The following is a 13581-nucleotide window of genomic DNA, read 5'->3' on the forward strand; positions in this document are numbered from 1 at the left end:
CGGTCCAAAAAATACATCATGACGAGGTAAGTCGCACTGGACTTTAAGTTGCATTCATTTAGAACCAAGAACCGTCTACAGCCGCGAGAGGGCGTTCTATGTTTTCAGTGTAGGCTACAGGGGCATAGAGCGCCCTCTCGCTGCTGTAAACAGTAATGTTTTCTCTTGGTTCATTTCTCTTGTTTGATGTCAAATTAATTTTGATAAATAAGTCGCACCTGACTATAAGTAGCAGGACCAGCCAAACTATGAAAAAAAATGTGCGATTTATAGTCCGGAAAACATGGTACCCACCCCTATCCGGATCCTGAATCCCTGACAATTTTGAAGCGACATCTTTTTAAACTACTTGATTTCATCATAAAAAAATAAATAAATGTAATTTTCTTTTTTTTAATTCCTTCTCTTTCTATCTTGTACTTATTTGAACAATGCATAAAACTTGGAATTACAAGAGAGAGAGAGAGAGAGTGTGTGTGTGTGTTTCTGTAACAACAAATTCAGCATAATTTCCATAAAAAAATTAATTACCAACAACTGAACCACAAACCAAAGTTAATTATCTGAATTTATTGAGAGACCTGGTTTCTCGTGTTAAAAAAAGTGTGGAAACCAGGCACCGATTTAAAGAAGGATCTGGCAACACGATGAGAATCGGGGGTGGATCAGAATGATATAATCTCTCTCTGGAGCACCAAAAGGGCTGAACTTGCATTTCGAAAATGTGGCCCATGAATTTTAAGACTGTGGAAGAGGTGTCAGACTATGGCATGTAGTTAATCTCCAAACCCCAGTGTTTTCCACTCTCTAGTAAACATGTATGTGTGGATCTCTCTCCTCGCGGGCTTGGCTCTTCTCCCTGCGCTGCTGAAAACTTTCTTCCCATACTTTTTCCAGGACTGCGTGTATATGTACAGGGCTCTTGGATGCGGGATCCGATTAATTGTATACAAAAGGAAAACTCCATTCTACAGTATTGTGGACTGTTTTTTGGAGGCTGTGAAGAAACACCCGCGAAAAGCGTTTATTCATTTCGAGGGGAAGACTCACTCTTATGAGGAGGTGGATAAGGAGAGTAACAGAGTAGCGAACGCGCTGCGCTCGGAGGCTGGGCTCAGAGAAGGGGACACGGTCGCGCTGTTCCTGGGGAACGAGCCCCGCTTCGTGTGGACCTGGCTCGGCCTGGCGAAGCTCGGCTGTCCCGCAGCACTCCTCAACTTTAATATCAGATCCAAATCACTCCTCCACTGCTTCTCCTGCTGCGGCGCGAACGTGCTCATAGCAGCTGCTGGTGAGGTCTATGCACTGTCTCTACAGACACATATATATGGATCAAGGGGCTACTACAGCATCGGAATGACACGCTGTGAGGCCTTTGTACTCTTTCCCAAATATTTTTTAAATGCGTTCATGCTTTTGGGAAATACTTGGCTTTCTTAAACATATAAGACAGAAATTTATGACACTTAAAAAGAATAAAACTCAAAAAAATAATTATTATTATGCAATAAAGCATATGCTGTGTTATATTACACATATAGTCACACTACAAAAAGGTCGTTATATATCTACATATATAGAAGTACGATATTTCGTAAGTTAACTGGCCTTTTTTTGCTACAAAGATATAGTTCCTGCGCAGTGATGTTATGACCAGGTGTTTTGCGTAATTGTTGCTTTTCGCGCCACTGGAACGTTGAATTAACCAATCAGAAGGCAGAACCGAAACATTCTAGGGTTTTTCCTGCCCCAACCCCACGCCCACGTTGCTTTCTTAAACATATTTAATTATTACTTTTTAAAAGATTAGAGCTATCAAATGAGGACAAACGTGGATGGTGTCCTGTTGTTGTAAATACAGTCATAACTAAAGGGTAGTCATTACATCTATCAGGGTTTACAGTTATATTATTTTATTATTATAAAAAGTTACTATATAAAAAGATATTAAGGGTATAAATATAACAATGTAATAATAAAAAGCATGTTATTTGTTTAATTGATTAACTGGCATCCTTCCACTAAATGTTGGTTTTCGTGCCACTGGAATGCTGTATTGATTGACCAATCAGAAGGCAGAACTGGAACTTTTAGGCAGATTTTCCCCTTCACAAAAATCACTAAATTAATAAACTGTAATAAGGAAAACAGGTATCCTTTAGCCTATTCGTCTTTGCACGTGGGTATTGCTTCCAGTTCTTTTATCTGTACAAAAACCGTCCGTTATGCTGACTGTTGTTGCAAACTGGTATTCGTAATCTTTTAAATGTAGCTAATAATGTTTAATAATACTTTAGTAATACATTTAATATAGCCACAAAAAGATAGGGATATAATGATATGATAATATCTCAATATGAAGTCCACAGTACGATAGTCTGTTAATTGCGATCGTTTAAAAAAAAAAAAAAGGAAATTAAAAGTCAGTTTGACAGATACTGTGCCAAAGCATAATGTCTCGAAACAACTCTAAAGACCTTTTATGTAAGAATATTAAATGTTGAAAACTAAACTTTTTGGATGCAGAAGACCAATTGTTTCATATCGTCATGTGATCACGATAATATCGAGGTAGTTATCGCGATGTTGATAATACCTTTACATCCCTACAACAAGAGATAGAAAGCCTAAATTGTTTACCATTTACTGCATTTTGTTATTCTTTTACTTATTTACCTATAAATCTAACATGTTCTCAAGAAAAAGCTTATTTCGAGTTGAAAACATTATCCGGTGGATAAAATGAAAAAAAAAGAGCACATTAATGAAGCTGTGCTTGAGCCCCACTTATGTGTTTAAGGGGAACATAAGACAAAAGTTTGAGAAGCACTGGCCTAGAGGACTCGAGCACATGCCGTGCATGTAAAAACCAGCCTGTTTCTTTGGGAACCGATATCTGGAAGACTTCTACACGATATCACAAAAACTGCTTTTGTTAATGTTTAATAAGATGTTTTTTTATATAATTGAAAATCAACTATTTAACCCTCTGAAGTATTGTAATCATACATGTCATTAGCTGTAGAGTTCTGCAGTGACGTGTTTCTCTCGCAGAGCTTCGTGATGCTGTTGAGGAGATATTGCCTGTACTGAAAGAGAAGGGGATAACTGTATACCTCCTGTCGGACGAGTGCACTACAGACGGCATTCAGTGTATCGGTCAAGCCATTGCCAAAGCTTCAGATACGCCTCTGTCCCCGTCTCTCAGGTCCAACATCCATATCAGGACTACAGCTCTGTATATCTACACTTCTGGCACTACAGGTATCTGACAAGCCCACATGTAGTGGTACATGTTATATTTATAGTTCTATTCCATTCAATAGCATATCACAAGAAGCCGATACTGCTGAAAAAAACTAAATATATGTATGACTGTATATATAATAAGAATCCTTAAATAACATTGGTGCTTTGGTCCATGGAGGTCTTCCTAAAGCAGCGTATGTGACCCATGAGAGGGTCTGGGCTTCATCGTTCATCCAGGGTGTGTGTGGAGTGACGTCTGAAGACATATTCTACATCAATCTGCCTCTGTATCACAGCGCTGGATTCCTCATCGGACTCGTCGGATCCATTGAAAGAGGTTTGACGGATTATATAACACACTGATTTTAGATCTAGAAGATTATTCTTGTGGTTTATATATAATATAATGCTGCTTCCATCTTGCGTGTTTTCTCCAGGTAACACTGTGGTTCTGAGGAGGAAGTTTTCCGCCTCTCAGTTCTGGGACGACTGCAGAAAGCACAACATAACTGTGATGCAGTACATTGGTGAAACCCTGCGCTACCTCTGCAATGCGCCGAAGGTAAACGCACGTATGGTTTAGAAGTATGGAGACACAACTGTAACCCATTGCGAAATCTGCATGAAGAAATATGATATTTTAGATGGCATGGATTCCTATTAAAATGACTGCATTTACTGTAAGTTACGAAAATTTGCCCAATAATGGCAAATGTGAATGCACCTTAAGACCGGCTGAGAAGGTAATCCCAGAATGAATTGCACGAGAAAACATAACATTTAAAGTTGACCGTTTCATTCAGAATTTGTGTAAACTCTTGTAAATTAAGTTGTTAGCTTAGCAACATGCAAAAAATTGTCAATTTCCAGTCATTGAAGATGGCGACGCCGTTAGAAGCTCTGATTCCCATTGTAACCTGAAAAGTGCATTGGCTGGTCTAGCCTGAAAAACATGCTTTTTAAATGCTATTTGAGCATAAAGAACAACATTCATGGGGCAGTTCACTTCAGATTTTGTTGCCAATTTGAAATATGTACTTTATTTGTGAGTTCAACAAGCAGTTTTCCAGATTTAGATTGGATTTGGATGCCAAAAATAGCTTCCTGGAGGTGTTATAAACATGGCCACTGAGTGAACAGACTTTCCTTGAAAGGGACTTTGATAAAACTCAATTGGACTCAAGTTTCCTACATTTAGCAGGCACTTTTTGTGACCTGGTTTGCATTAAAAGTTTATAGTGCACTCTATCAGTTCACGCATTCCTTGGGAATCAAAGCCATAGCCTTGTCTTGGTAAAATCGTGTTACATCTACTATTTGAGAACTTCCAGTGTGGAGGTTTTATGACCCTTAGCATGTTCCCTTATAAGGCAGCTCACTAGGTGTCTCAAATTTGTCTGGAAATTCTTTGGGACAGTGCAAAGACAAAAACACAAACTGGGATGTTCTTTCCACTTCGTGTTGCAGAAAGACAATGACCGAGACCACAAAGTGAGAATTGCCATTGGAAACGGTGTACGAGCAGATGTCTGGAAAGAATTCCTGAACCGTTTCGGATGCATTCATGTCCGAGAGCTTTATGCCGCCACTGAGGGAAATGTCGGATTCATCAATTACACTGATAAAGTCGGAGTGGTTGGCCGTATCAATATTCTCAGCAAGGTTAGTGACGATACGCATTTCTTAGCATTGAGAAAAGCATCTGTGTGCAAAGTTAGCTTGATTGTGGTTGTACTCCACAGGTGTTTTTCCCCTTTTCCATCATTAAGTTTGACATTGAGAAAGAAGAGCCCGTGAGGAACGCCGAGGGTCTGTGTATCCCAGTTGGAAAAGGTAAATCAGATGCTAGCTTTGTGGATTTTATGATATAATTCATTTTATTGTTTTGCAGCGTCTGTAAAGATAGTATGAGGTGTTTGTTTAGGTTAGTATTTGGGGTTTTAAGTCCCAACTCCCACTAACCTTTTGAGCAGAACATAAGTCATAAAAAGTTCATGTTTAACATGTGAACATCTCACATGTGCAGCTTTAGCCCTGCAGTTGTTGATATTAAATGCTTTGTAGATGAGGTGGGCCTTCTGGTCGGGAAAATCACAAAACACACCCCTTTTGTGGGTTACGCTGGGAACAAGCAGCAGACCCAGAAGAAGAGACTCAGTGATGTGTTTGTGAAAGGAGACCTGTATTTCAACAGCGGAGATCTGCTGAGGATCGACTACCACAACTTTGTCTACTTTCATGATCGAGTTGGAGACACGTTCAGGTAGCGGAGCTGAAGCATTATTTGCACATTTTAGAGTCTCAAGCATTGCATTAACATTGTTTTTTTGCAGGTGGAAAGGAGAGAACGTGGCTACAACTGAGGTGGCAGATATTCTCATGATGGTGGACTGCATCGAGGAGGCCAATGTGTATGGAGTCAAAGTTGAAGGTGGAGTGGATGGATTTCATCATATTTAATTAACTCCATTGATGGTTCTTGATGGTCTACAGTGATCAATGTAGTTTTATTCATGGATCATTCATTTCCTTGGGAATTGAACTCATGGCCTTGGTGTTGCTACAGTAGTGCCATGATTTACTCTTTTAGCAACAAGTGTAAATTAAAAAAAAAAACGATTACAGCATTTTGAGCAATTATTAAACCCCTCTGATTGGCCATTGTGTGCATGCACTCGACAGAGATGTCTGTGATCGTCTACAATGATCATTGCTTCACGTTTTTACCAAACGCTTACACAGATACACACAGGAACATTCAAAAGCCGCATCTATCAGTGGATTTTTTGGATTATAGCCAATCAGAGACATATCTGTTGAGCGTGAAAAAACAGTGGCCAGTCAGAGGTGTCTGAAAAGCTGCTCAAAATGCTAGCAGGAAATGCTGGTATCGCCACATTGTTTACAATTTCAGTACCAATGTTGGTGCTTTTGACAACACTAATTTGAATCTTTTTAGAAATTGGAATATGACTCACTTATTCAAATCTGTTCTTGACAAGCGAGCCACATATCATTATTTACAAAATAATTTTAAAATTGAACAAAATCAATCAGTGTGTAGGGCTTGTGAGATTAAAATCAGGTCAGTTACTTGTAAATATGGATGTTTTAAAAATAAAAAAGAGCAACCAAGTTTTTCTATAATAAAGGGTACTTTAATAAATGTAAAGAAAAAAAATTACACAACAGCCAAATCATTTTTATTTCAATGCAACTTGTTTCTGACGAGTTAATGGAATCGTTGAAGAGTTTGTTTACCTAAAAATTCTGTCATTGTTTACTCAGCTTCAGGTTGTTGAAAACCTGTGCAAGTTGCTGAAAACAAAAGATATTTTGAAGAGTTTTGGTACACAAAAAGATTTTGGTTCCCATTGACTTCCATTGTAAAAAAAATAAATAAATAAATACTATGGAGGTCAATAGAGCTCAAACAACTATTTGGTTACCAAAATTCTTCAAAATAAAATTTTTTGTTTAACAAAGAAATTCATGCAGGTTTGAAACAAGTGTGAGTAAACAAAGACAATTTACATTTTTGGGGTAATTGTCCCTTTAAGAAAGCAGAAAAATCCACTGAATATAGATATATAGGTGTGTAGTATTTCAAAGTATATTTTAAATTGGATTTTCATTCTAAATTCTTTTATTTTCAGGACATGAAGGAAGGATAGGAATGGCTGCTGTGAAACTGAAAGAGGGCAGAGAGTTAGACTGCGTCGACACTTGCAGTGTTTTGGCGAACTATCTTCCAGTGTACGCCAGACCACGATTTATCCGAATTCAGGTTTGATGCCTTACCTCTATATATATATATATTCCCATGAATCCTGCTTGTGGACGCTGTCCTCTTCAGTCTCTCTCGGACACTCATCAACAACAAATTTGTCTTTCAGAATTCTTTGGAAGTCACAGGAACGTTCAAGATGAAGAAAGTGAAGCTGGTGGAGGAGGGCTTCGACCCGACCTTAATACGAGATCCTCTCTACTTCCTGGACCTGACGCAAAAGAAATACATTCCACTCTCTCAGGAAATTCACAAGTCGATCATGTCACAGGACATTAAACTGTAGAAATCCATAGAATAAGCTAACGGTACAACTTTGAAATCTACTAACCAGTAGTTACGCACTAGTCTCAGGGAAAGCAAGTGGTTACAGTGAAGGATTTTAACCTCTCCAGCAGTACACTCAACTGTTGTTTTACAATAGTACTTGATTAAACGTGTGCCTTCATAATGTTCATTTATAATCATCTCAACTTGCAGTTAAATAGACTCTAATAAGATTTTGGTACACTAAATGTACTTAATTTAATAGTATATAATACAACTTTAACTCGTAAAACAGCGGTTCTCAACTGGTTTATGGTGAAATACAAATAACAAACGCTTAATAATGTAATAAAAGGCTTCCCATACAGCATATTTTATGAAATTCAAAGGCCATGTCCATTCAAACACTGGTATTTTGGCACAAATTTGTCACTCGAATTAAATTTCACCACTTGCCACAAACCAGTTGGGAGTCGGTGCTTTATGAGTTTGAGATTGATCCTGCTGACACAATGGCTTTTAAGAGATCTAGTCTCTGGTTTTCTCAATGCTCGTGTTCGCCAGTCAGGAGACTAATCAGCTGCAGTGTGTTTTAAGTAGGTGAAAGGGCAAAATTCATGACTTCCCTTCCCTCAACCTCTGAGCTCGACAATAAACAGTTCCACAAACCCAAATGAACCAGTTTCATTCTGTACACAATACTGGGGTCATTGACACCCTTTCCATTTCACAATCGTCAAGATTATCCAACACCGCATTGGTGAAGCAGTAAAAACCATTGGTTTTTTTTCTGTTTTTTGACTTTAAAAACGCATTTATTTATTAATACAGTTGGATACTTAGAAATGTGCTGCAAAGAAAATAAAAAGAATGTGGCCACACAAAGTAAAGAAACTGAACCCGGGATGAAGCTGCGTCGTCATATCCAAACAAAGTCATATTAATGTGCCTTAATAAACTGTCTATTAGTACAAAAATACATTTCAGGGCACACAATACAGCATCCAATATCACAAATAAAGTCGTGGTCCAACCACCAACACAGACCCTTCTGAAGTAGAGTCCTTAAATTATTTAAACCGAGCACTTTTCTAGTTTGTAAATAATAAAAATGTTTCTGTAACTGTTAAAAATGCCATTACGTAGTGTTTTATATATATATATATATATATGCTGTTGGTATAAAAGATAACGTCCTTTTTTCGTTGCATTATGGAATTTTTTTTTATTCGTTTCAGTTCTCTTTTCCGTACTGCTAAGGTAAATTCCAAGGCTATAGAAACATAACCAAACGTTATAGTTCTTTTTTTTTTTTTTTACGAATTTTTTTTTCGTTTAGTTACGGTTTTATACAAAATAACAAAGATGTACAAAAGGTAATTTACAGCGAACCAAGGCCATATGCTAGCACAATATATACAGCTGTAATTGAAACATATCCTAGTGTTCGTGTATATTCTTTGACTTCAAATGCATAGCAGTGAGAAAGCAGACCTGTTGATCAGACTTCATTATTTGTGTGCTAAATATCCCGCTTCATTACGGTGGGAGGGTTTCCTGTCCTTCCCTCTGTAACAGAAATTCGACGTTTGCTAGTCTTTCGGGTCAAAGGTACAAAAAAAAAAAAATGCAGATAAGGCATCACTGTTTGCAGTGGATGATGGGTAGGTTTGTGTACTCAACTTAGTAGCAGGCGTTTGGACCTGAGTCATAGCACATGCATAGATCTCTAGACAGCAGGAGTTTGGGAAAACCACAGTCAATGTTTATCTACGGTAAAACATCGCTAGAAAAGATCGCTTCAAAACGAGAAAAAGAGCCCATTTTTCTTTTTTCTTTTTTTAGCCAGAGAGGAAAGTCCATGAGCAGATGAGTGCAACAGTCACATTCCTTCAATGAGCAGTTCTTTCCTGCAACAAGTCTCAATTGTTCTTCATTCTCTACAAACCGACATGCTTTCCAGATCCGTGAAAATCCATAACAGCGTTCCACGAAAAAACACATGACCTCGCAAACAAAAAAGCTCTACATACATGGACTTTTCTGTTTGGGAACACATTGGTGAGATTCACTTGTTTAACGTAAAACTACTTCATTTTTCCATCTATTTTCCATCAAGTTCAAGACTTGGGATCAAAAATGGGATAACTTTTTCCGACTGTCTGTGGCACAGGTCATGCATTCCATTAGCAGTTCGATTTCAGTCATTTTTTGCAAGTCTTCAAGCACCAAAAGGTAAAGAAAAAAGCTTAACCAATCTCAAAAAAAAAGGAAAAAGGAAACCAAAGGGAATGGGAAAAGGAGCGCTCTGTAGCACTGTGCCATCAGTGCTGTTCTCAAAGAGATTTTTTGGGAACGACGCTTCAGCCCATCAAAGAAAAGATGGAAGAATGAATACTTCATAAAGAGGTGCAAATCCCTCCTCTTGAGTAGAACTGGAGAGGGGTCCATGCGCTGACGTTCAGTAACAGACCAGCTGTTGCTCTCTTCAGAAGTGGTCGATCAGCACGGACACACAGTTGGCGCCCACCAGGTAATTGGGGTCTCCTGGTAGACACTTGTTTTGCCAGCATTTGGGGTCAGCTGTGAACATATCAACAGGAGGAACATCATGAGGAATATGCTGTTAGACAACATCAGAATCAAACAATTCAGATTTTTCTATTCACACTGGGGCTGCGTGATTTGTGAAAAAAAAAATATTCTGATAAATTATGATTAAAAAGAAAAAAAGCATTAGATTTGCTGTGCTCTTTTATAAGACTGCACAATTTAGCCCAAAAATGTATTATATAAAATATATAATAATATAGTTTCCATTCACTGCATTACTTACTCCACCCCAAAATTTAAATTTGGTTATTAATCACTTAGCCCCATGTCTTTCCAATCCCGTAAAAACTTTGTTCATCTTCGGAAAACAATGTAGGATATTTTGGATGAAAACCGGGAGGCTTGTGACTGTCTCATAGATTTAAGATATTTATCCAAAATATCTTAAATTGTGTTCTGAAGACGAACGAAGCTTTTACGGGTTTGGTACGGCATGGGGCTAAGTGATTAATAACAACATTTTAATTTTGGGGTGGAGTACCCTTTTATTACAATCAAATCTGTTAAAGGATAACGCCACCGTTTTTCCAAATTCCACTATGTTCTTCCCTCAACTTAGACGAGTTTATACGTACCTCTCCCATCTCAGTGCGTGCCGTTTTCCTTTAATATTTAATTGACCTGATTCAACATGAACTAACAATGAAGAGTATTATTTTTATAAACTAACTTCAACAAAAAAATAAAAATAAATTACTTTAGCAAGGCATTATTGTTAATGCATTAAATTAACTAATGGGACCTTATTGTAAATTGTTACCAAAGTATAATTAGAATAAAATAATACTTATTTTAATATTAAATATTATATATTTTATTATAACTATAATAATCAATATTATTGCCAAATATAAATATTAACAAAAGTAAGAAATAAAACTTTTATATTCTCTGTAAAATAAAAATAATAATAATAATTTTTCTTGCTCACAGATAAAAAAACACCATGCCATGCTTCATTCTGAAACACGTTGCACATATGTTTTTATGTAATTAAAATCACAGTATTTGGATTAATCATGCAGCCCTAGTTCACACTGCAGCTAAATTCAGTTGTCACTCATTTTTGGCTGCTTAATACTGTTCTGTGTACTAACTGTTTGATTAAGTAGGGTAGTGACAAATTAATTTGCTCCTGGAAAGACTTTCATCAAAATTAGCAATCAGGTTCATTTATTATTTACAACCACATGTCATTTAGAACCACAAGATGCCACATTATCACTAGTGGTCGACCGATATTGTTTTTTTGACAGCTGATGCCAATATCTTGGAAAGCAGGGGGGCTGATAGCTGATATAAAGCTGACATGATTTTTTGTTTACAATTTTAATTATTAGTCAAGAATTTTTTAATTATTTGACAATGGATTAAAAATAAATAAATATGTAAATAAATAAATAAATATTAAATAAAAATATAATTAAAAAGGAAGTAAACACTGTACCCAAACAGGGGACTCAGTATTCTGGGAAGTTTGTGTGCAATGGGAATCATGTTTTACAAATAAAGCCAGGGTAACATTCACTTTACATACAGCACACAGAGAAAATAACATGAATATGACAGTGGGCAAATGCATAATTGCAGTGCAAGTGCAGCATAATTTGAAATCACGAGTTTAAAATCATGTCACAAGATCTCACAGCTGGATTCGACTAAGTTTGCAAGATTTGTGAAATTAAATGTTCTTTAGTCATTCAAAGATTTTACTAATAATATCAACTCAATCATTATAATATCTGTATACAGACTTATATCCTTGTAAGACAGAACTGTTAATGACGACAGTGAACAAGAGGGAGAATGTGAGAACTGTGTGCGCTCAGACGCTGCCGCTCTCAGCGCCATCAAAATAAAAGTCCTGCCTCGAATACATCGGCCAAGCAGAAAAACTTATCAGCAGATGCTGATATCTGCTAAATGACAAATATCGGCTTTGCCGATATATCGGTCAACCCCTAATAGTCACCTCATTTAACCTGTTAACTGTCACTCACGTTTTTGAAGATAGACTTGAATGTGCATGATACAAACCTAACTTTTTATATTTCATGACTGAAAACATTTTGTAACATGATTTTGATGTGCCATTTACGGATTCATTTAAGGATGAATTTTGAGATTTTATGTTTTCAAGTGATATATAACTTCTGATGATTTCTAAAATGGGATAGAGAAAAAGGCAACGAGGAAGTATTTTTTTAAAACAAAGGTCAAAGCTCCTTTTGTAATGTAGATTTCTGAGGGTGCACTCTTGTCATAAATTGATCTATTACTTTTCCTACATAATTTTTAACAAAAAATATTGGTATAATATATATTTGGGAGTCTTAGACCTTTCCAACGATATATAGTTTGTCAAGATTAGATTAAATTTGATTGTAATATAGTATAGTCAACGTAGGCGTCCCGTATACGGGACGGGGTGACATTTAACAAGTTAAGAGATTCAGTTTTGATTCCCTGAACCGAATGTTTGGTCAGGCCCTATTCACACTGCAGCTTAATTAAGTCACTCCCCTTTGGAGCACTTAACCCAGTTCTATTCACACACAGAAACTGGTTATGCGTTTGAAAACCAAATTCACTCTTGAAAAAAAATATTTGCTGATATCAACCTGTCACATTACCACCATGCCGAAATTAGGAGTGACTCCTGTATTCACACGCAATAATGTAATGGGTTCATTTGTTGGCATCCATATTTCTTATCTACAGCCATATTACCACCATGTTAACCATCACAAGATCAGGAGTGAATCCTGAATTTATACACAAAGTGAATGCTAATTTAGATGGACTCAGTCCTGGTTGTCTTTCCCAAATGTGGCCATACTGAGCCCAATGATGTGTGTCAGTTCCAGTCACATTTTACAATATTACATGGGTTCATTGTGAATGAATAAGAGCTAAAGAGACTTTAAGTGCATCTGCGATTAAGACTGGTGATAAATCGATGAAGCAAAGCAAGCGCACAGATCACACAGTGTATCATGTGATCGGGATGACTCTGAGCGTGAAATGTTAATTCAGGGAACCCAGAAAATGAAAGGAAATCACAAGAGGAATCGCTGCTTCTAAACTTCAATCCCGATCCCAAAAGACCCATCAAAGGACAGAGAGAAAGGACAGCGTACCCGACGAGGAGTCGGAGGATTTTAGAGCAAAAGACCAACCATCAGGGGTCATAGACGCACAGTGTGGTAGACGTAGTTCCACGGGCTTCAGGAACTTCAGACCGTGAGGGCCGCACATCACCAGAGGACTGAGCAGAGTTTCACCTGGAAGAGCAGACAGGCTGCAATAAGCTTCAGGAGCATCAGTGTGTCATTAATTCAACAACTATACCATCATTAAAGAAGAACATTTATTATTATTACAATCAATGTTGAATTTTTTGCTTTCATATTTTTGTGGAACCATACATATATTTTCAGGATTCTTTCATAAGTAGAAAGTTTTGCAAAAGTCATATAGAACAGAATTTATTTCAAATATACTGACCCCAAACATAAACAAAAATTTTCATACAACATGCAATTAAGAAATCAGGTTCATTGTAGAATTTTGGATTTTGTGTTTTTATAGTTTGTATGTTGAAAAATTAATTACTGTATCTTAACTTGTTTTTTTCCCACTAGAGCATGAAAAAAATGTCAGCT

The 13581-nt window shown here is 37.1% G+C and overlaps 1 protein-coding gene and 1 pseudogene across 1 annotated transcript; one reads left to right on the top strand and one right to left on the bottom strand.

Annotated features, from left to right (window-relative positions):
- Window positions 1-650: 650 nt before the first annotated feature.
- LOC113043534 (very long-chain acyl-CoA synthetase-like) lies at window positions 651-7977 on the top strand. Its single transcript, XM_026202980.1, has 10 exons — window positions 651-1291; window positions 3055-3264; window positions 3428-3586; window positions 3687-3811; window positions 4717-4911; window positions 4992-5082; window positions 5314-5512; window positions 5583-5680; window positions 6906-7036; window positions 7146-7977. The coding sequence occupies exons 1-10, from the start codon at window positions 817-819 to the stop codon at window positions 7320-7322; spliced, it is 1860 nt and encodes a 619-aa protein (XP_026058765.1). The 5' UTR covers window positions 651-816; the 3' UTR covers window positions 7323-7977.
- Window positions 7978-8606: 629 nt separating this feature from the next.
- Window positions 8607-13581, bottom strand: part of LOC113043533 (tight junction protein ZO-1-like) — a 124591-nt pseudogene continuing 119616 nt past the window's right edge.

Source organism: Carassius auratus, chromosome 25 (genome assembly GCF_003368295.1).
Source record: "Carassius auratus strain Wakin chromosome 25, ASM336829v1, whole genome shotgun sequence".
Classification (NCBI taxonomy): Eukaryota; Metazoa; Chordata; class Actinopteri; order Cypriniformes; family Cyprinidae; genus Carassius; species Carassius auratus.